Here is a 20,415-nt window from a genome sequence, read left to right as displayed (position 1 = left end):
CAGAAAACAAAACCAGGAGGCGCGTAAATGTTTCTTCTCCATGATGTTTCTTCAAATGTTTCTTCTGGATGATGATATGACCGTGACACGGGATGCCACCTTTGGTCTTGTGATGAAGCAAAGCTCAGGAAGAAGTGTGATTAAATGGTACCCACATGTTGAGAAGGATGTACAGGGGCACCTGCAGCCAAATCCAAGCTTCAGCTTAGTTGTAGTTGCAGAATGCTATAGGACTGAGACATCTAAGGCATCAAATGTTTGATTAAACGGATGAAAAAGAGAATTTTTTCCCTATAATTATCACTTCTTAAAATCTGTAGCAACTTCAAGTCTGTCAGCATGCTGAGCATGCTCAGAATGTGACACAATATTTTTGTTCAATATTTAATTTCTTTCAGTTGCAATTGTTAAATGAAAAAAAATATATTCTTATAATTTAGCAAACTAATTTATCAAAAAAAAGTGCATTCTAAAATCCTCTTCAATAAATTGTATGCAAAGAGTCATTCAGGTCACTACAGAACCCAGAGTCTTCATCATTAAATCTCTGGTTGCTTCATTTTTCTATCCTATATCAGATATTTTAAAGGTTAGCTTAGGTAAAGTTCCATTCTCATGGTGAGGCAAAGTGCTTTATGTGTGTGTGTGCGTGTCATGAACGGCTATAAAAGGCCTATAATTAAAGAACAAAGCGGGGTTTGAGTTCGAGTTGCGGCAGACTGTCACTACTTGTAAATGGAACGCAGCCTTCCTACAGCGGACAGCTAATAACAGGAATCGGACGCGGTCCAGCCAAGTCCACAGCAACCACCATAGCAACCGCCTAGCATGACCTTAAAAACATATTCTGTCTTCATAACTATCAAAATCGTGAAATGATTTGCAAAGTGTGAAAGTGTTACAGCTGCAGAGAGCTATGGCGGTATCTTTGGAAGCTGTTTACATAGCTAATAATATACGATATAACTATGGAGACAGTCAGTCACGTGAGCTAGCGGTGCATGTTTACTACATTAAATAAGGTGATTGTGTGCACAGCATCCACACTCTGCAGGGGGTAAAGACAGGCCCTGGTGTGGTGAAGATGGCCTCACAGGAATCACTGTCCCTGGTGTAATGTGGATGGCCTCAGCAAACAACACTGGCCCTGGTGAAATGTCCGTGGTATTGGCCAGCACCACAGGCCCTTCAATATTGTTTTATATTGATATATATTTGCCTTCTGTTGACCATCACCTCAGGTTCACCATTACAGTTTCAGATTACAGATGCACACTGTCTAAATATGAACACATTCAAAAACTCATGTCTCTGAAATAAGCACAGCTGTTCATGTTTGTCATTAGAGTTTTATTTGTAAGAAAATTATGAACTTCATATTGTTAAATAAATTAAATTAAATAAAAGAACATTTCACAACTCTGAGTCAACAGAAACAGGTAACAGAAATGTCTCTAATGTGTACAGTGTAGTGTAAGCATTAAAAGATCATAAAGGAAAAACTAACATTTATGTGAAACTAATTGTAATAAAAAATGAGCAGGTGCTTTATAGATTTAAAAGAAAGAATCTGAAAACAACACTTTTTTGGTCTAAGTGATCAAAGTAGAAAACAGAACTGATGTTCAAGAACAAACCGTAGCTGCACTAATATTACACATCTCGATCGTTGTACTGAACAGACATGTTGCTTTTAAAACCACATGCAGTGTGTGACCATGACTGTTCACTGAGACCATGAATGCCACTTCGCTGAAGCATTCTTCTTCTTCTTCTTGCCATTAAATTGGAAGCAGAAGCAGCACGAGCTGATTTGATCTACTGAAAGGAAAAAGCAGAACATCTGAGTTGAAACCAGTCAGCTGAAATCATTAAGACAGGAACAAATTCAATGCAGTGTCTCAAGTGGCTTAGCCTGTTACAACTGTTGATACAAGCTAAATACGGTTAACACACAGTGTCAGGGAGCTCCAGTGTGGGAACTAGTGGCTTTAGGTTTGTAGTCATTTAACTTTCATCCATTCATTCATTTAATTCAGGAGGAAGAAATGCCAGGTTGGTGCAGGCTGGTTACATGCATTTGGTCCCATGCTGTCTTTAATTAAATGACTTGGTTCATTTTATGGCTGGGCTGTATGTGGGGTTATATCATGTTATTTGGGCAGGAGTACCTGTCCCCTGTTAGACTTAGAAACTCTACTTATGGAGAAACTTTCTAACTCTTCTAGCACATCTGTGGCTGACAGCGTTTTGGTGGCTCTTTTTACCCCACACTGGTTGTGAGTGTGTAAATAGCCCCACTAGTTCTTTTGGGTTGCAGTTAACTAGGGAGGAAGGGGTGGGTATGCCATGATTAGGTGAATAACAATTATATGGGATACATACATTTCACAATGCATGCATATATCTCTATCAATTAAACCTGGCCTGAGGGCTGCCATTTTTTACATTCAGTTATTTCTCTTAGAAATGTTGGAACTAAATAATGAATGTGTTACAGTTAAAGTGAAACACTGGTCAGTGTAAATGGCTCATGGTCCTGTGAGACCATCTTCACTAGACCAGGGTCTGTGCTGCTTGCTGATGCCATCGAAAATACACCAGGGCCAATGATTCCTGTGAGGCCATCTTCACCAGACCAGGGCCTGTGCTGCTAGCCATCCAAATTACCCAAGGGCCTGTGTTGCTGGCCGAAAACAACCACATTTCACCAGGGCCTGTGGTGTTGCTGGATGAGGCCATCCACATTACACCAGGGCCTGTGCTACTCGTTGATACCATTCACATTACCCAAGGGCCTGTGTTGCTGGCCGAAATCATCCACATTTCACAAGGGCCAGTGGTGTTGCTGGCTGATGCCATTCACAATACTCAAGGGTCTGTGCTACTGGCTGATGCCATCTACATTAAACCAGGGCCTCTGGTGCTGGCCAATACCATCCACATTTCACCAGGGCCACTGTTGTTGGCTTAGGCCATCCACATTACACCAGAGACTGTGCTTCCTGTGAGGCCATCTTTACCCCACCAGGGCCTTTGATGCTCGTTGATGCCATCCACATTACACCAGGGCCAATGGTGTTGGCTGAGGACATTCACATTACACCAGGGCCTCTGGTGCTGGCCGATATCATGCACATTACACCTGGGCCAGTGGTGTAAGCTAAGGCCATCCACATTACACCAGGGTGTGTGGTGCTTACCAATACCATCCATATTTCACAAGGGCCAGTGTTGTTAGATTATGCCATTCACATTACACCAGGGCCAGTGGTGTTGGCCGAGGACATTCACATTTCACCAGGGCCAGTGTTGTTGGCTAGGCCATCCACATTACACCACTGCCAGTGCTTCCTGTGTGGCCATCATCACCACAACAAGTCCTGTGGTGCCTGCTGAGGCCATCCACATTACACCAGCGCCTGTGTTGCTGGCTGATGCGATCCACAATACACAAGGTCCTGTGCTACTGGCTAAGGCCATTCACATTACACCAGGGCCTGTTCTACTCGTTGATACCATCCACATTTTACCAGGGCTTGTGTTGCTGGCTGATGCGATCCACAACACAGAACGGCCATTGGACCTTGCCGATGTCATCCACATTCATATAACCCTACTAACACAAACACAAGAGAGCTTATGAAGATTAGACAACATCTTCAGCATGTGAGTCTGTTTATCATCTTGTCCAAGTCACTTGGTGTGATGCCAATACCAGTGGACTCATAGCACATTAGTTAAGAAATGATCAAATAATAGCAGAGAAATGTGTAGGAAAGGCAGCTTTAAGAACATGCTCTGCTGGATATGCAGCTCCTCAGACATGCATTAAATCTGCCTAATAACACAACCACACATGCAATGAAAATTAGCTTGTTATCTCTCATCAGTGTTAAAATAGTGTCAATTTAGCAGACACTTGTTATCAAATACTGAATTTATCCAATGCAAAAAATTGACTCTCTAGGTTGCAGGACAACAGTTTAACTTTTGTGGGGAAAAAAAAAAAGATTCTGGTTTGACCAACCAGTGATCAGACAATAAATTTAGTTGTTAATATAGTAAATTGGGAGATGCTTGCTGCTTGATTGATGCAGCACAAGTGATTTACTGTATGAGGGAAATTCTATTTTTGTGATAACATTTTGAACATGCATTTCTGTTGTCCTGTCATCCTAGTGGGTTAATAGCTGATATGCAAATTAGTTGATTGTTCTTAGATTAATGAAAGGTGACTGAATTCTAGCACGAGTGAATGAGGTGTGTTGGAGTTTGTTGTGTGTTGAGTGGAGACTCTAAAACACTGAGTTTCCTGTTTTGATGTGCGAGTGAATCCTGTACCTAGATACACAACTCTGAATACGTCAGAACAAACTTCTTTTGTGAAGTGCATGACAGCATGTCACATGTTTTATGATGAAGGGAAAAAGGAAAACTGAATAAAATGGGTGTGTGGTTTAAATGAGTGAAGAGCACAGACCTGGTGATTAAACTCATAGCTAATAAGACATTAGGGTTATGTTGTGTGTTGTGCAGCTGATGGTTGGTTTGGAGTTAATCTAGCTGATGATTTTTCTTTTGTTGTGAAGTTGAGCCTGCCAATTAGTATGATGGTATGATAAATCATGCTAATGGTATGATTTTACCCTCCTGAGATGAGGAGCTTGTGTCATGACTTAATAAGGCCTTTTTATTTTTGATACTTTCACAGTGCACTGAAAGTTTTGTTTGATAATCTCTGTCGTTTGAGCAGATCTGCATGATTAGAACAGACAGCGCTGTACGACACGTCGTCGAGAAATTTGTTACAAGTGAGTTTCTCCACATTAAAATGAGCTCTGGAGAAAGCCACTTATTGGGACAATTAGAAAGTAAGTTCCTGTCCAAAAAGGATTCAGCGATGTAATCCGAACTAAAGTTCTTCTTTTTCTTTTTGAAATGACGTCATTTTGCTATCCACTATCAGCAAAGAAAGAATGAATGCTTGAATGAATGAATGAAAGAGGAAAAAAAACTGACTGACTGGTAAAAGCTGACAAAAGTTGACAAGACTTTACTGATGTAACACGACTGTGCGAAGTTAACCCCCACCTGACAAAGGTGCAGATGAATCTATGTGTGTTTCCTTTTACAGGAGCAGAAGATGACAGCCACTTTCGAGGTTGCGTGATGATTTAACCTTTTAAGTGCCACTTTCTGTGTCTGTGCATCTACCAGGGGTGTTATTCACTACCTTGTGTTGCTCACAGAGGAAACTGTGAGAAAGTGTGTATACATCTGCGCAGCGCTAACATTTGCATTTCTTTTCTACAGCATGCCAGTTCTTCATGTGAATTGATGACGCGATTTATACCAGGACAACTGGTTGATGTTTTTTTCCTACTACAGGATTTCTGGGTTTATGTGTGAAGAAAACTGTGTTTACAGGTTATGAGTGGTGATGCTGTTACACTGTGTTTTTGGGAAAATGTGACGGTTACTTTGATGATATGAATAACATTCTTTCCACAGCAATGGATGGTTGATTTTATGGTCTTTTTATGGCACCTCTGGAACCTGTTGACCTGTGTCTGACCTGCGTCTGACCACAGTCAATGTTTATTGCTAATGTTTGTTTTTCTGAGACTGCATGTAGAAGATTCAGCAGAAGCGGACAAGTGACATGAGAAAAACAGATTGGAGATGCCATGTTTATGGAAAAGTTGAATATGGGCTCTTAGCTGGCCACTTTGAGCCCATAGTAATATATGAGTGGGGTGACTTTGCTTAAGAGCAGTCACCGATTACGTTAATGTTGCCTGAGTACATGGGATTATCCATGTCTGAGGCGACTTATGGAAATAATTGTAGTTTACTGATTTGAGAAAACCTGCACATGACACTTGTCTTGCTGATGTTGAATGCTTTATTACTCTTATGATACAATTGTTTACAGGTATGAAGTTTGATTTCACTTCCAGATTTTGCTTTCCAGGCCATGATGGTGTGTATGCAGGCTCCTGGGAGAGCCAGGTGTTAAGCAAACTTAATATACAAGACACACTAACATCTTTTATTGCAGGGTTACGGAGCTACTCCAGCGGAGATGCCCTGATGTTGCCTGGGACATGTTCTAGCTAACCTTTTTCTTTAAGACAGGGATCCAGGTTTGATGAGTTGACTCGTGGGAGTGTCCATGAGTCAAGAGGAGGGGTCCAGGGATTAACATTAAACAATGTTTTCTATTATTGTTGCAGTGATTTGTGTGATTAACAGTTTATTTACAGATATTAAACCTATGCAAGTGGTGCATCCAGGTTCAGATGAGGCTTTGATGGCCTATAAGTGAAGTTCACTGAACTAAAGAATGTGGTTTGATGATTGTTGACATGCTCTCCAAATAGAAGGTTTTCCTCCTAGCAAGGAAATACAGGTGCAGCAGTAATCTCCTAAGAAATCTTCAGAGGCCCAGTGAAGAAGCGAGAACCATTCCAGGCATAACTGACAGCCCAGGCAGTGGTTGAGGTCAAAGGTCGAGCTGGTTGGGGCCCATCATGAGATCAGACCTTGGAGCCACAGCAAGGACCATGAAACTGCGTTGGAATGAGAGCTGTGCCACGGGGGTTTCCAGAGGCCAACAGAGGAGATTGTGGACAACAGATGGGCACCTGAAGGATGAGGGGAGCGTGCCAAGCTCCATCGACAGCGCAGAGGGAGTCTAAGGATGACATCATGATTCTGTGAAAGCACAGGAACCAGAAGCTATGGTGGTGATGACAGCAGTTTCCTATGAACATCACCTAATGCTGTGCCACTGCACTGTGCATACGATGGCACACTGAAGGCTGCTGGGATCACAACAGCAGTAAGATAACTGAACCCAGCACCCTTTCCACAGAGAGGTTTTTCTGCAGAGCGTGGACAGTGGAGGATTCATAAATATCCCCCTCACAAGACGAAGGCCTGAAGTGAGGTGATGGGGGTTGGTAGAGGCCATAAAACTAGAGTGCTGAGAGGTCTGCAGCTTTGGAAATAGCTGAGACCCATGTTGACGAACAACAAAACTAACTGGTATGTTTTACTGTCTATTCTACATACATTTGGACTCTGGTCCTATGGACAATGATGGAAACAACTGGAAGAGACATTTATGATGCCCTGCAGAACTCAAACCACTCTGCAGAGAGACATGTGATTTGCACGCCCGGAGGAAGCACCACCAAGCTGAGATGTTTTTGAAAATGTTACTTTCTTATTTCAACTATTAAACTAACAATTTCTTTGTTGCTTGTAGGATGCAGTTTGCCATTGGATGAGATCAATGAGGAATGGGATAACTGCTAATACATTTGTTAAACTGTACTTTTACAGTAATTTAGTGTGATTTGACATATGCTGCGTATAAAAATGTTTGCATTGAAACTATCAGACATGAGGTATTCATAACTGGGAACTTTTCTAGCATAAAGGTCAATAAAGGGGGGAATGTTAGGTTTTGTATTGTTCATTGCCATTTATGCTTAGAAATATTTACTCATATATGCTTAGAAGTATATAATCATTTGTAGATTGAAAGAATGTCTCATCCTAGGAGGTCTGTAACAACTCTCTGTAGCATAAGATCACACACCTCCTAGGAGAGGTCGTATCTTCTCTTGCTGATATATGGTTTAGCAAACACACGTATATTTCTTCAAGTATAAGAGCCTTTTGTTCAGATGGAGCCCTAGACTCCTGGCACCAGCCTTTGGGGAGTCTTCACAGGGTCACATCTTGACCTCACACACACACACACACACACACACACACACACACACACACAGTATTCTTTGTTCACATGTATACCTATGTAAGATGTTATATGTTAATGACCCTATGCATATTCATGTAACCACAATAAAAGGAGTGCTATGGGGGACCTGGCTGAGAGTCTGACGGAGGTCAAGTGGTGGAACGACACTTGGCTCCAGGCAGGTCTCCCTCATGCATGAGTAACATGAAGAACTTTGCCTACTCGTGTCTTGCTTTGCTGTGTAATTATATTGTCCTCAACGTTCTAGCGAATAGGTTCAAGCTACAAACCTATCAGCCGGTGTCCCTCTGCAAATCTTCACTGCTTTCTCTGTGAAAAACAGTTTTGTAGAAGCGACCCTATCATAAAACCCCCATGGTGTGCTGCAAACTCTGTGTCTGTGCGTGTCTGCACGAGCATGTGAGTGCCTGTGTGTGTGCGTACCTGTGTGTCTATGTGAGTGCACGTGAGTGACTGTGCATGTAGGTGTGGGTGCGTCGTAACAGTCAAAGCACTGTGTGTGTGTCTCTGTGTATGTAACTTCCTGCCGGTCATAAAAGTAATCTCCTCGCCCAAGCTACACCAAATTCCTTTAGACAACATACAAAACACAGTTAACATATTACAAACACCGAGACCCCCACTCTACATCTACTGGGCCAGTGGCCTCTTGTTGTCTTATATTTACAGATAAGCATGTTGAGAGTCTCCTGCAAACCTACTTCTAAGTTTATAACAATTATGAGTTTTTATTAAAGGTACAAGCATCAGCATCAGCAACCCCCCACTGTAGCTTCCTGTCTCCTTTTATGACAGGCAGACCCCCAGTGTCCATAACTTCCTTTCCCTCTAAACAATTACACACACTCTCAGGCTACAGCTAAGCCACACTGAAAAACACAAACAAATCCTTCCCTATTCCTCTGATCTATTGCTGGACCCTCTCATCTAAGCAAATTTAACACATTATATTCTAATAATTATTTTCTTGTACTCACACAGGTCTCCGTGCAGCAGTTGAAGTCTGTGGTGTAGAGGGTGAAGAGGAAGGGAGAGAGGACAGTCGCTTGTGGTGCCCCTGTGTTGCTGATCACCTTGTCAGGCACACAATGTGGAAGACGCACATATTGTGGTCTTCCTGTCAGGTAATCCACAATCCAGGACACCAGAGAAGCATCCACCTGCATCGCTGTTAACTTATCACCCAGGAGGGTCGGCCTGATGGTGTTGAAAGCACTGGAAAATTCAAAAAACATGACCCTCACAGTGCTCGCCGGCTGGTCCAGATGGGTGTAGATAGATAGAGCAGATAGATGATGGCGTCCTCAGCTCCACGACAGGGCTGGTAAGGAAACTGAAGGGGATCCTGATGTGGTCTGACAATGGGTCTGAACTAGTCCAGGATGAACCTTTCCAGGGTCTTCATGATGTGGGAGGTCAGTGCCACAGGCCCGTAATCCTGGGGGCCACTGAGGCGTGGCGTCTTTGGTACAGGGACGCCCTGCAGACTCAGACTCAGCATGAACAGTTTATGGAAGACTCCACAAAGCTGGGGGGCACAGGTCTTGAGGACGAGGGGACTCACTCTGTCTGGTCCGGCAGACTTGCCTGAGTGGAGTCTCCTCATTTGCCTCTGAACCTGGTCGTGAGTGAAAGTGATGGATGGGCGAGGCAACAGCGCCATGTGAGGAGAGAGGCTGGCACAGTGGTGTGGCTCTGGATTCCAGGCTGACTACAGGTGAGGTTGTGGGGGGTGAGCAGACACTGTGGTGTCGAATCTAGTGAAAAGCAAATTCAATTTTTTTTCTTTCTCTTTTTAAGAATCAGAATCAGAATCAGAATGGGGTTTATTGCCAAATGTTGAGCAGGTTTACAACATTAGGAAATTGCTGCGGTGCTTCAGTGCAAACATGGTGTCATAAATAACACTTAAATAGACCCTTTTAAGTGCCCTTTCTCACTGTCCCTCTTCCCCTCTGTTTTTCTTTTCCTTCATCTTTCTTTCTCCCTTTCCTATCCCTCAGTCATGTCTGTCCCATCTGTAACAACTGAAAATAAAATAAAATAAATAATAACAACAAAGGTCGATCAAATGGGCCAATAAGGCAAAGGCCGTGATGATCCATTTGGCAAAGTAAATCCATTGGGTATCTTTGTTCATCTTCAGACAACAGTTCTGATGGCTAAAGAACCAAATAGGACAGGAAAAAAAATAAAAACAAATTCAACTCGTTAGCTCTATCCTCACCTCCCTCAGCTCCCCTGCTGTTGGTTGGCCTGAATCGAGTGATGGACTTCATGCCCCTCCACACCTCTCTCATGCTGTTCTGCTGGAGTTTCCACTCCAGCTTCCTCCTGTAATTGTCCTCAGCCTCTCTGATCTTGTCCTTTATTAACACCTGGACCCTTCTCATCTATCTCCTTTTTATTGCCCCTCTGAAAGCCCTCTTCTTGTCAATGAGGAGGGCCTCGATGTCCTTAGTCACCCACTTGTTATTTGGGTAACAATGAACAGTCTGAGCTGGAACAATGGAGTCAGTGCAGAAAGTTATGTAGTCTGTGATACACTCAGTAAGCCCATTGATGTCCTCAGCGTGAGGCTCAGAGAGTGTCTCCCCGTCAGTCACCTCGAAACAGCCCTGTAGTTCCGCTATGGCCTCCTCTGACCACCTCGTCCTTGACATTAGCATGCAGTACATCTAAGATTCTCTCCCCCCTGATGGGACAGGCCACATACTATGTGAATGTTGTTAGTGTATTGTCCAAGGTGACATGGTTGAAGTCACCCGAGATCACAATGAAGGCACTCCGGTGCTGAGTCTGTAACCGGGCTATGGCAGAGTGGATAGTGTCACATGCAGCTGCGGGGTTAGCAGAAGGAGGATTTTTAATTTTTATTCATATTTTAACTCTCCCTGTGGATATTGACAGTTAATCATGTCATACACTGATCAAGCTTTTTAAATCAGCTGATTTTTGTTACAATACACTTTGTGAAAAATCAAAAAACTGCATTAAGCCTTTCTGCAAAAGGCAGAAATAACCAATTGTCTGTCCTGAATCAGTCTTATTAGGTAATGTTCACATAATGTTATCATCCCAGTGTTTTCAGTGTGGGAGAAAGTACTCAGGGCCTTCAAGTTACACACTATGAAAGGCAGCAACAAGTTTAATGTTCAGAAACCTAAAGTATGTATCAGCAGCAGAATGGAGCTAAAAATAAATGTTTGTTTCAGTTCTATGAAGCTTTGAGTATTTTGGATCAGTAGCTGCTGTGTGTGTTGCATCATATTGCTGTAATTGTTTATATGCTTTATATATTCTGAGGTAAGTTGATCTATAGTGTTGCATCATATTCTATAAGGATGTTATGTGTTTGTAGACTTTCTGCCCAGTTTGACCCATTTAGCAGAAGTCAGCCTGTTTAAGGCTCTGATATCTATTCTGTATGACTTAAAGCAGTTATGACATGGTCTGATTTTCTCACCCAATAAAGGAATATTTCATATATCAGTCGACCCTTCATTCTATCAGACACAGTTATCACAGCTCGTACATTTGCTTTTTACACATATATGTAAGCATTGAGCCAAATTTAGTAATGCCAACATACTGAAGGAACAATATTTGTCTTTTCTATATGATACATCTGTATATACACTGTCAAAGATGTTTGTCTTTGAGTGAAGATTTAAGGAGATAGGAAATATAAATAACTGCAACTTGAATCTGTACTGAAGCTCAGTGTTTGACACAGAGTTCAAGCTCACTGCTGTAATAACTAATAATGATTAATATAATAATAACTATAATATTGTCCATATTATATTTACATTACCAGAGTGAGATGATTTTAGTCTCATGAACAACATTAACTATTTGTTATTTACTAGCTAATCTTAAATGACTGTTCAGCACAGAAATGAAGCCCAACAATCATGTTTTACAGTCCTGTGGTCTCAGCCTCAGATACTCAACTAATCAAACAAAGCACATGTAAAAACAAACAAATGAAGAAAAGAAATTTCTCCTTCATTTCTGTCAAACAGCTGCGCTGCTCAGGTTGCTTGGCAAACTGAGCAGTGCGATGGAGGCTAGACTGTCCCATTTCACAAGCCTCGCACTTCAGGCCTTCTTGGTCTTCCAAAGACCTGGCCCACGTAGACCACAAAGGCTGGGTCCTCCGAATGTTGCAGCCCCTGAATTGGAAAACAGCCCATATCTCTTGGCTGGCCTGGGAACGCCTTGGAGCAGGAGGAGGTGGCTAGGGAGAGGGAGATGTAGGCTTCTCTGCTTAGCCTGGTGCCCCCTGTGACCTGGGTCCAGATTAGCAGAAGAAAGTGGAAAGATGGATAAAATATTTAACTTGATATTATATTACATATATATATATCGTATTATTTGAATATATGGTATCACCCACTGTAAACTTTATGTTGTAAAATATTTACAATGTATTTTAATAAAGGGAATGGTCAAATCGTCATTCAGCCTATTCCACTTTCAACTCAGCAGCATCCATAAACAGTAGGGGATATAATTATTTGTTCCACTGCTGAATTTTAAGCCTGCTTATTTACAAACCCCCCCCCCCCCAAAAAAACAAGTCTCTAATTTTTATGGTAACATGGTCATTTATTCTTACAGAGAGAGATGGAATATTCCCCACCACCCGAAAGACAAAAGAAAAAGAAGTCCATGATTTGCATTACATTAAATGAATAAGTATTTAAGCCCTAAGTCATAGGTGTCAAACTCTGGCCCGCGGGCAACCTAATTACATTTGGCCCGCGAAGCCACACCAAATTACTATTAGAGCTGGCCTACTGGTATTATACAGCTAATATATATATTGTTTAGTATTAAGCTTTGCTTGTTCCATATTCAGTTTTTTCAGCAAAACTTGTTTGAGTCCATAAGAAAAGATTCATTCTTATATCTGGAGGAAGATGTTTTTTTTTTTTTTTTTCAATAAATATTAATGTTAGCCCGCGACTTTGTTCCAGTTTTGAATTTTGGCCCACTGTGTATTTGAGTTTGACACCCCTGCCCTAAGTAAAACATGACTAGTGCTTGGTGAAGGAATGAAGTCAGGGGTTTAATATAAGTTAATTGACGCTGTAATAGAGAATGTTTCACTGTCTTTGCAGGTTCTCAGTTCTGAATGGCTGAGAGATGAAACGTCATTAAAAAACAAACAGTTGTTGAGACTGTCAGCACTCACTTAATAACGCTCTGGTTCTGAACTTTCTACAGCTACTGGAACAAATCAATTCATTCTATATTTGTTGCGTTTTTCTTTAAAATGATGTCGAACTTCCTTTCGAACTTCCTCCTGGGAAACGAAGTTTTATATCTAAAACACCGTCACCTAACGTAATGTGGTAGAATCCATATGTACTTCATTTCCCATAATTCATACAGTGGCACTTCCTGGATACGTGACACGTAGAAAACAGGATTGTGTTCAGACTATCATAGTAGAAGTGTGCTTTTAAACGACGGCTTTTCTGACTTGTGTTATGAGTGCATACATGTTATTCTACCCATATTCGCACACAGGCATGTTTAGTGGGAGTATAATGAAGCCACAGTGGCGCGTGTTGCTTGTTTAGCCTCATAGCTAAGCTAAGCTACCTAGCCAACATTAGGACTAGCGAACACGGACGCGTTTTTGTTTATGTCTAATTTTTTCAAGATGTACACTTTATTATCTGGATTATATAAGTACATGTTCCAGAAGGATGAATACTGCGTTTTGATCCTGGGACTGGATAACGCCGGAAAAACGGTATCAAAGTGATGTGTGTTATATAGTTGGTTAACTGGGTTATGCACATAGCGTTGAAAGCGGTGTTATGTTCTCTTGTTTACGTTAGCTTTGTGGTCTATCACTCTCTTTGTCTCAAGAAATCATGAACAGTAAATAGGACAAAACCTAAGTTACAGAACGGATTAACTTACCTGGATGATTGAGCTAAATAAGTGGGTGAAAAAATTAAAGTAAAGGACTGATATCAATCTGGCCATTAATGGAGCATAAACAATAAGAAATCACTTATGAATGTGCCACTCTAAAGGGGTTAGACTGCCTGAATGAACTGCATGTCCCACTTGATCCTGTCAAAGACAAGGATACTAGCAAAAGTGAAAAAATCAGGCAGGAGAAAGAGAGAGCGTGATGGTCTGTGGCCACCACCTGCAAATGAGCTGCCTGAAGTTTAGCTAATTTTGTTTTACACATGCACAGATACTTACACAGTGCTCATCACCTGAGTAATTCACCAGTCTAATGGTTACTCTTATTTTCTGTGTCTGTAGACTTTCCTGGAACAGACCAAAACAAAGTTTAGTAAGAATTACAAGGGGATGACTTTATCCAAGATCACCACTACAGTTGGCCTGAACAGTAAGTGAATGTAACAGTGTTACGCTTGCATCAGCATGAACTCCTTCACAGTATTCTCCTGCCTTGTCAAAGTAGCAGGAATCGCTTGCTTTTTGAGTGTATAATTACTGCTTAACAACGAAAAATGATTATTAGTTCTTTTTTGATGAGTAACTTCAGGAATTAATTGTAATTTCATATTTTAACCGTTATGGTATAGAAAAGGACAAATCAATGCAATTATGTAATCTTTCATGTTCTAATGCTACCTTCTTTCTAGCTCACAGAACGTTCTTGATTTAAACTGCTGATCTATAACATTTTTGGGAATCTCTTCCTTTCCTTTACAGTTGGCACAATTGATGTTGGCAAGGCTCGTCTAATGTTCTGGGATTTGGGAGGTCAGGAGGAGCTGCAGTCTCTGTGGGACAAAGTGAGTTTAAAAAAGAGGAATTTTTCACATCCTCTACACTAACATAGATAGTATTTCTATTTTGAAGATGTAATATTTTACATGTGTTTAGCATACATAGACTGCACCTGGACAGGCCACACAGATACATTTGGCAACACCTTTTACCACCTGCAGAGCGCAGAAGTTTTTGTCAACATTTTCCAAGTTGTTCAAGGGATTTTCAACATAGCCTTTTTACACATGCTAATACTTTCGAAAGCATATTTTTTTTCTGTTTACACACAATAACAGAATAACAGATTTCTTAGAAAAATATTACCAGGTTCGATATTGATTAGCACCCTGAATCTGACTTTTTTGATTGAGCCAAAACACAAATCACTAGTGTCCATGTTGTGTTTAACTTTGTTATCTTTAAAGCGTGTAAAATCCAGCTAAAACAGAGGGTTATGTTCTAATTGATTCTGAGTATTAAAATATCAGGCAAGGGTTGGAGCTGTCACTTGAGAAAGCATCATGCCAGAAACAAAAGAAATCAGTTTAGACTTGAGAAAAAAAGTTGTTGTGCTCACAAAGCAGGAGAATGGGTATACACAATGACCATAGCATATCCACGTTTCAAGAACTGCAGCCAGAAGTATCACAGAAAAATTCAAAGAGAGCTTAACAGTACAGAACAAGCCTTGCAGAAGTAGGAAGCAAAAGATTTCAAACTCTGGAAAGAAAACTAATGAGAGATGTGCCAAAGACCCTTGAACAACTGTCAAGACACTAAATGACTTAGCAAAGTCACGAATTGCAGTCCTCAAATAAGACAATCACTGAGAGCCTGCGCAGGAATGGAGTGTGAAGTTGCACACCAAGAAAAAGTCCACTTCTGCAGAAGAGGACACCTTGAAGCCAGACAGTATGCTAAGGATAACTTGGAGAACATTATGCATACTGAAAGTATCACCTGTGGTCAGGTGAGACGAACTACTACTCTTAGGCCCTAGAGATGCTGCTTATGTTTGGAGGAAGAAGGTAGAGGTATACAATCCACAGAACACCACATTTAAACACAGTGGTGGGAGTATTAAGGTGTGGGGATGCTTCAGAGTGTCTAGAACTGGAAATGTCATCAAGGTGAAAGGGATCATGAAGAAAGGAGGAAGATTTTGAAAGTAAACTTAACCTCCTAAGACCCGAACTCTTCCACGGCATGCATTTTTAATTTCTCTTTGATAGTTGGGCATATTGGGGCCCGATGAACGTAAATACAAAGGATTACCAGATCTTTTTTTTTTTTTTTTACCTTATTTTTGGTCTTTAAGAAAAATAAGAGCTACATATGAGGATATTCGTTTAAAAATTTGATAGAACAGTAGCAGTATAATGTCCTCGTAAGTGGATATCAGGCCCTTGTAGAGCAAAATTTGAGTATTTTGATCTAAATAACCCAAAATGTGATTCCACATATGTGGACGCAGGTCCTAGGAGGTTAAAGCAGTCGGCAGCAACATTCGGGTTGTTGATTTACCTTCCAACACGACAATTAGCCGAAACATACATACATACTTCCAGAAAACCAAAGTAAACGCTGGTCATCTGGATGCAGTTCTCCTCCCTTTGTATCTGTGATCTTATCTTTCACCCACAGCACAGAAGAGTGGTGATATTGGTCAAAGGCTAAAATTGTCAGCTCCATCTTCAAACTTTGAGGTGTAGTGGAAACGGTCAGAATTTAAATAGTTTTGGTCATGGAATGTTGTGGATCTGCAAACTAGAGAGGAGGGGAACCATTGTTATCATAGTAAACTGTGTTGCATCTTGAACATGGGATGGATAATCTACACATCAGTGAAGGCCCTATTAACGCTGATGGATATATACAGATGTGAAGGCCCAAACTGTTGAAGCAGGGGAAATCCTTTCTTTCAAAGGTTGATATAGCAGTGAGTCTCACAAGTCCCAAACACAGCGCTGGAAGTGTACAAACTTGTTACATTTGATGAAATTCTTCATTCAGAATTTGACATGTGTTTTTGTCCTGTTGTGTAAAATAAATATGGGTCTTTAAATTACTTGCCAATTACTGCAGTGGAATGTCTCTTCTGAAATGGGGTTTTGCTACCGCAGTATAGCAGATTACTTTCAGGAATACAACCACGAACCACATAACATATATTAGGGGTGCAACGATACTCGTATCGATATTGAACCGTTCGATACAGTTGCTTTCGGTTCGGTACGCATATGTATCGAAACAATACAAAATTTTTAATTTATTTTATCAACTTTTCTTCTGACGATGCTGTCTGTGTTGAGTAGCTCAGTGGATCTGCGTTCGACTACTCCGCCTAGGCTGCACTGTCGAGCGCAGATCCACTGAGCGCAGCGCAAGCTAGCAGACAGAAGCTAAGCTCGTTGCAACATGGCAAATTGAACCTCCCCCACCCTCATTCAGATCTGGCCATTGGAACTATTTTGGTTTTCATGTGACGTATGACCGTGAAGGTAAGCGCGTCAAGTAAAACAGTATGTCGGATGTGCCACGCAATGCTCAATTACATGGGTGGGAGCTAGTGCGTTAGCGCAGTTAGCTCGTTAACGTGTTGACGCCGTCCAGCCCAACGCTCGTTAACTTTGCCGTGTTGTGGTGTTAGCGTCATTTCAGATTAACGCTGACAGCACTAGTGGGAACACAACGAATATGACTGCACATTTACGCCGACATCATCCTAGTGCAAAGACAAGTGAAAGCAGACAGAAACAAGAAGCACCATGCTGCAAACTTTACCCGAGTCATTTAGGCTACATTCACACTGCAGGTCTTAATGCTCAATTCCAATTTTTTGATCAAATCCGATTTTTTTGTCTGCTCGTTCACACTACAAATAAAATGCGACAGCAAACGCGCTCTAGTGTGAACCCTCAAGGCGGCCCGCATGCGCAAAAGAAGACGTCACACACAACGCGCTCTGTTTAGACCCAGAGCAAACAGTATTGTTTGACTGATGGCCCTTTATAAAGACTTCGGACTTTACGTTTCCCAATTTTTGCTTTAAGTTATTTTGTTATTTACATAATAATGTAAATAACCTAATAATGATCCTTATTGCTGTTTTAGAGGAGCGGTGCTTCAAAGGATAGTTGTCTTCCCAACAGTTTCACTGACATCGTACATGGGATGGCCAGGAAGCGTTCGCGATGTCTTCTCGGGGGCGCTGATGATTGGCATCTGTCTTGTGTCGGTGACGTAAAAGACGGGTTTAATTGCGACATGACCATCAAACAGCAGTCCACTTTCTAAAACATCAAGATATGTATCCGATTCAGTACCACAAATATGAAAGTGACCCAGATCGGATTTGAAAATATCGGTATGAACATTTTTTTGTATCGAAAGACTATCGAACCGAACTGTGAATTTGTGTGTATCGTTGCACCCCTAGTGTGGTATATATATATATATATATATATATATATATATATATATATATATATGTGTGTGTTGGTGTATGTATGTATGTATGTATGTATATACAGGGAGTGCAGAATTATTAGGCAAGTTGTATTTTTGAGGAATAATTTTATTATTGAACAACAACCATGTTCTCAATGAACCCAAAAAACTCATTAATATCAAAGCTGAATTTTTGGAAGTAGTTTTTAGTTTGTTTTTAGTTTTAGCTATTTTAGGGGGATATCTGTGTGTGCAGGTGACTATTACTGTGCATAATTATTAGGCAACTTAACAAAAAACAAATATATACCCATTTCAATGATTTATTTTTACCAGTGAAACCAATATAACATCTCCACATTCACAAATATACATTTCTGACATGCAAAAAAAAACAAAAACAAATCAGCGACCAATATAGCCACCTTTCTTTGCAAGGACACTCAAAAGCCTGCCATCCATGGATTCTGTCAGTGTTTTGATCTGTTCACCATCAACATTTGCGTGCAGCAGCAACCACAGCCTCCCAGACACTGTTCAGAGGTGTACTGTTTTCCCTCCTTTGTAAATCTCACATTTGATTGATGGACCACAGGTTCTCAATGGGGTTCAGATCAGGTGAACAAGGAGGCCATGTCATTAGTTTTTCTTCTTTTATCCCTTTCTTGCCAGCCACGCTGTGGAGTACTTGAACCGCGTGTGATGGAGCATTGTCCTGCATGAAAATCATGTTTTTTCTTGAAGGATGCAGACTTCTTCCTGTACCACTGCTTGAAGAAGGTGTCTTCCAGAAACTGGCAGTAGGACTGGGAGTTGAGCTTGACTCCATCCTCAACCCGAAAAGGCCCCACAAGCTCATCTTTGATGATACCAGCCCAAACCAGTACTCCACCTCCACCTTGCTGGCGTCTGAGTCGGACTGGAGCTCTCTGCCCTTTATCAATCCAGCCACGGGCCCATCCATCTGGCCCATCAAGACTCGCTCTCATTTCATCAGTTCATAAAACCTTAGAAAATCAGTCTTGAGATATTTCTTGGCCCAGTCTTGACGTTTCAGCTTGCGTGTCTTGTTCAGTGGTGGTTGTCTTTCAGCCTTTCTTACCTTGGCCATGTCTCTGAGTATTGCACACCTTGTGCTTTTGGGCACTCCAGTGATGTTGCAGCTCTGAAATATGGCCAAATGGTGGCAAGTGGCATCTTGGCAGCTGCACGCTTGACTTTTCTCAGTTCATGGGCAGTTATTTTGCGCCTTGGTTTTTCCACACGCTTCTTGCGACGCTGTTGACTATTTTGAATGAAACGCTTGATTGTTCGATGATCACGCTTCAGAAGCTTTGCAATTTTGAGACTGCTGCATCCCTCTGCAAGATATCTCACTATTTTTGACTTTTCTGAGCCTGTCAAGTCCTTCTTTTGACCCATTTTGCCAAAGGAAAGGACGTTGCCTAATAATTATGCACACCTGATATAGGGTGTTGATGTCATTAGACCACACCCCTTCTCATTACAGAGATGCACATCACCTAATATGCTTAATTGGTAGGGCTTTCGAGCCTATACAGCTTGGAGTAAGACAACATGCTGAAGAGGAGTGATGTGGACAAAATACTCATTTGCCTAATAATTCTGCACTCCCTGTATATATCTATATATCTATATATATATATATATATATATATTATATATATTATATAGATATATAGATATATAGATAGATATATAGATATATATATAGGGCTGCTCGATTATGGCAAAAATGATAATCACGATTATTTTCACTGAAATTGAGATCACGATTATTTGACGATATTTATTTAACCCTTTAAGACCTACCATAGAACGAAGTCCGCCAGAGCTTATATTATTCTTTTGTACATGCTGTAGTGCCATTTGTGGAGCATTTCAAGTTGCTATACATCAATACAACTGTTATAGCCCATATTTTAATAATATGTATGCATTAAGTCCATAGTAACTACATTAATTGCAAACAAGTGCAATAAACTACAAAAAAATTGAAAATCGTTTTTGTTTTGTTTACATATATTTCTACTTGGAGAAATTTAAGAGGTATCCCTCAAACTTTAAATACAAAAAAGTTGCAAAAAATAGTTTACAACAACAGGAAATTATTTTGAGTGTCTTCATTGTTTTATTTTGGAGATACAGCAATTTTTATATACTGCAAAAAAAAAAAAAACAATCCTATGATGCAAATTTGCAAAGAAAACAGCATGTGCATCAAATAAACTATTTCCAGCTGGGTGGGAGCGTAGCGTTAGCGCAGTTAGCTCGTTAACGTGTTGACGCCGTCCAGCCCAACGCTCGTTAACTTTGCCGTGTTGTGGTGTTAGCGTCATTTCAGATTAACGCTGACAGCACTAGGGGAACAC

General features: G+C 41.0%; 1 protein-coding gene across 1 annotated transcript; it reads left to right on the top strand.

The window, feature by feature from the left end:
• The first annotated feature begins 13,210 nt into the window (after nucleotides 1–13,210).
• Nucleotides 13,211–14,902, top strand: LOC120723448 (ADP-ribosylation factor-related protein 1-like). The gene is made up of 3 exons (XM_040014871.1): nucleotides 13,211–13,565; nucleotides 14,096–14,183; nucleotides 14,513–14,902. The coding sequence occupies exons 1-3, from the start codon at nucleotides 13,455–13,457 to the stop codon at nucleotides 14,635–14,637; spliced, it is 324 nt and encodes a 107-aa protein (XP_039870805.1). The 5' UTR covers nucleotides 13,211–13,454; the 3' UTR covers nucleotides 14,638–14,902.
• Nucleotides 14,903–20,415: the final 5,513 nt, after the last annotated feature.

Source organism: Simochromis diagramma, unplaced genomic scaffold (assembly GCF_900408965.1).
Source record: "Simochromis diagramma unplaced genomic scaffold, fSimDia1.1 OVJJ01000678.1, whole genome shotgun sequence".
Taxonomy (NCBI): Eukaryota; Metazoa; Chordata; class Actinopteri; order Cichliformes; family Cichlidae; genus Simochromis; species Simochromis diagramma.
This window is presented reverse-complemented; position numbering and strand designations above follow the sequence as displayed.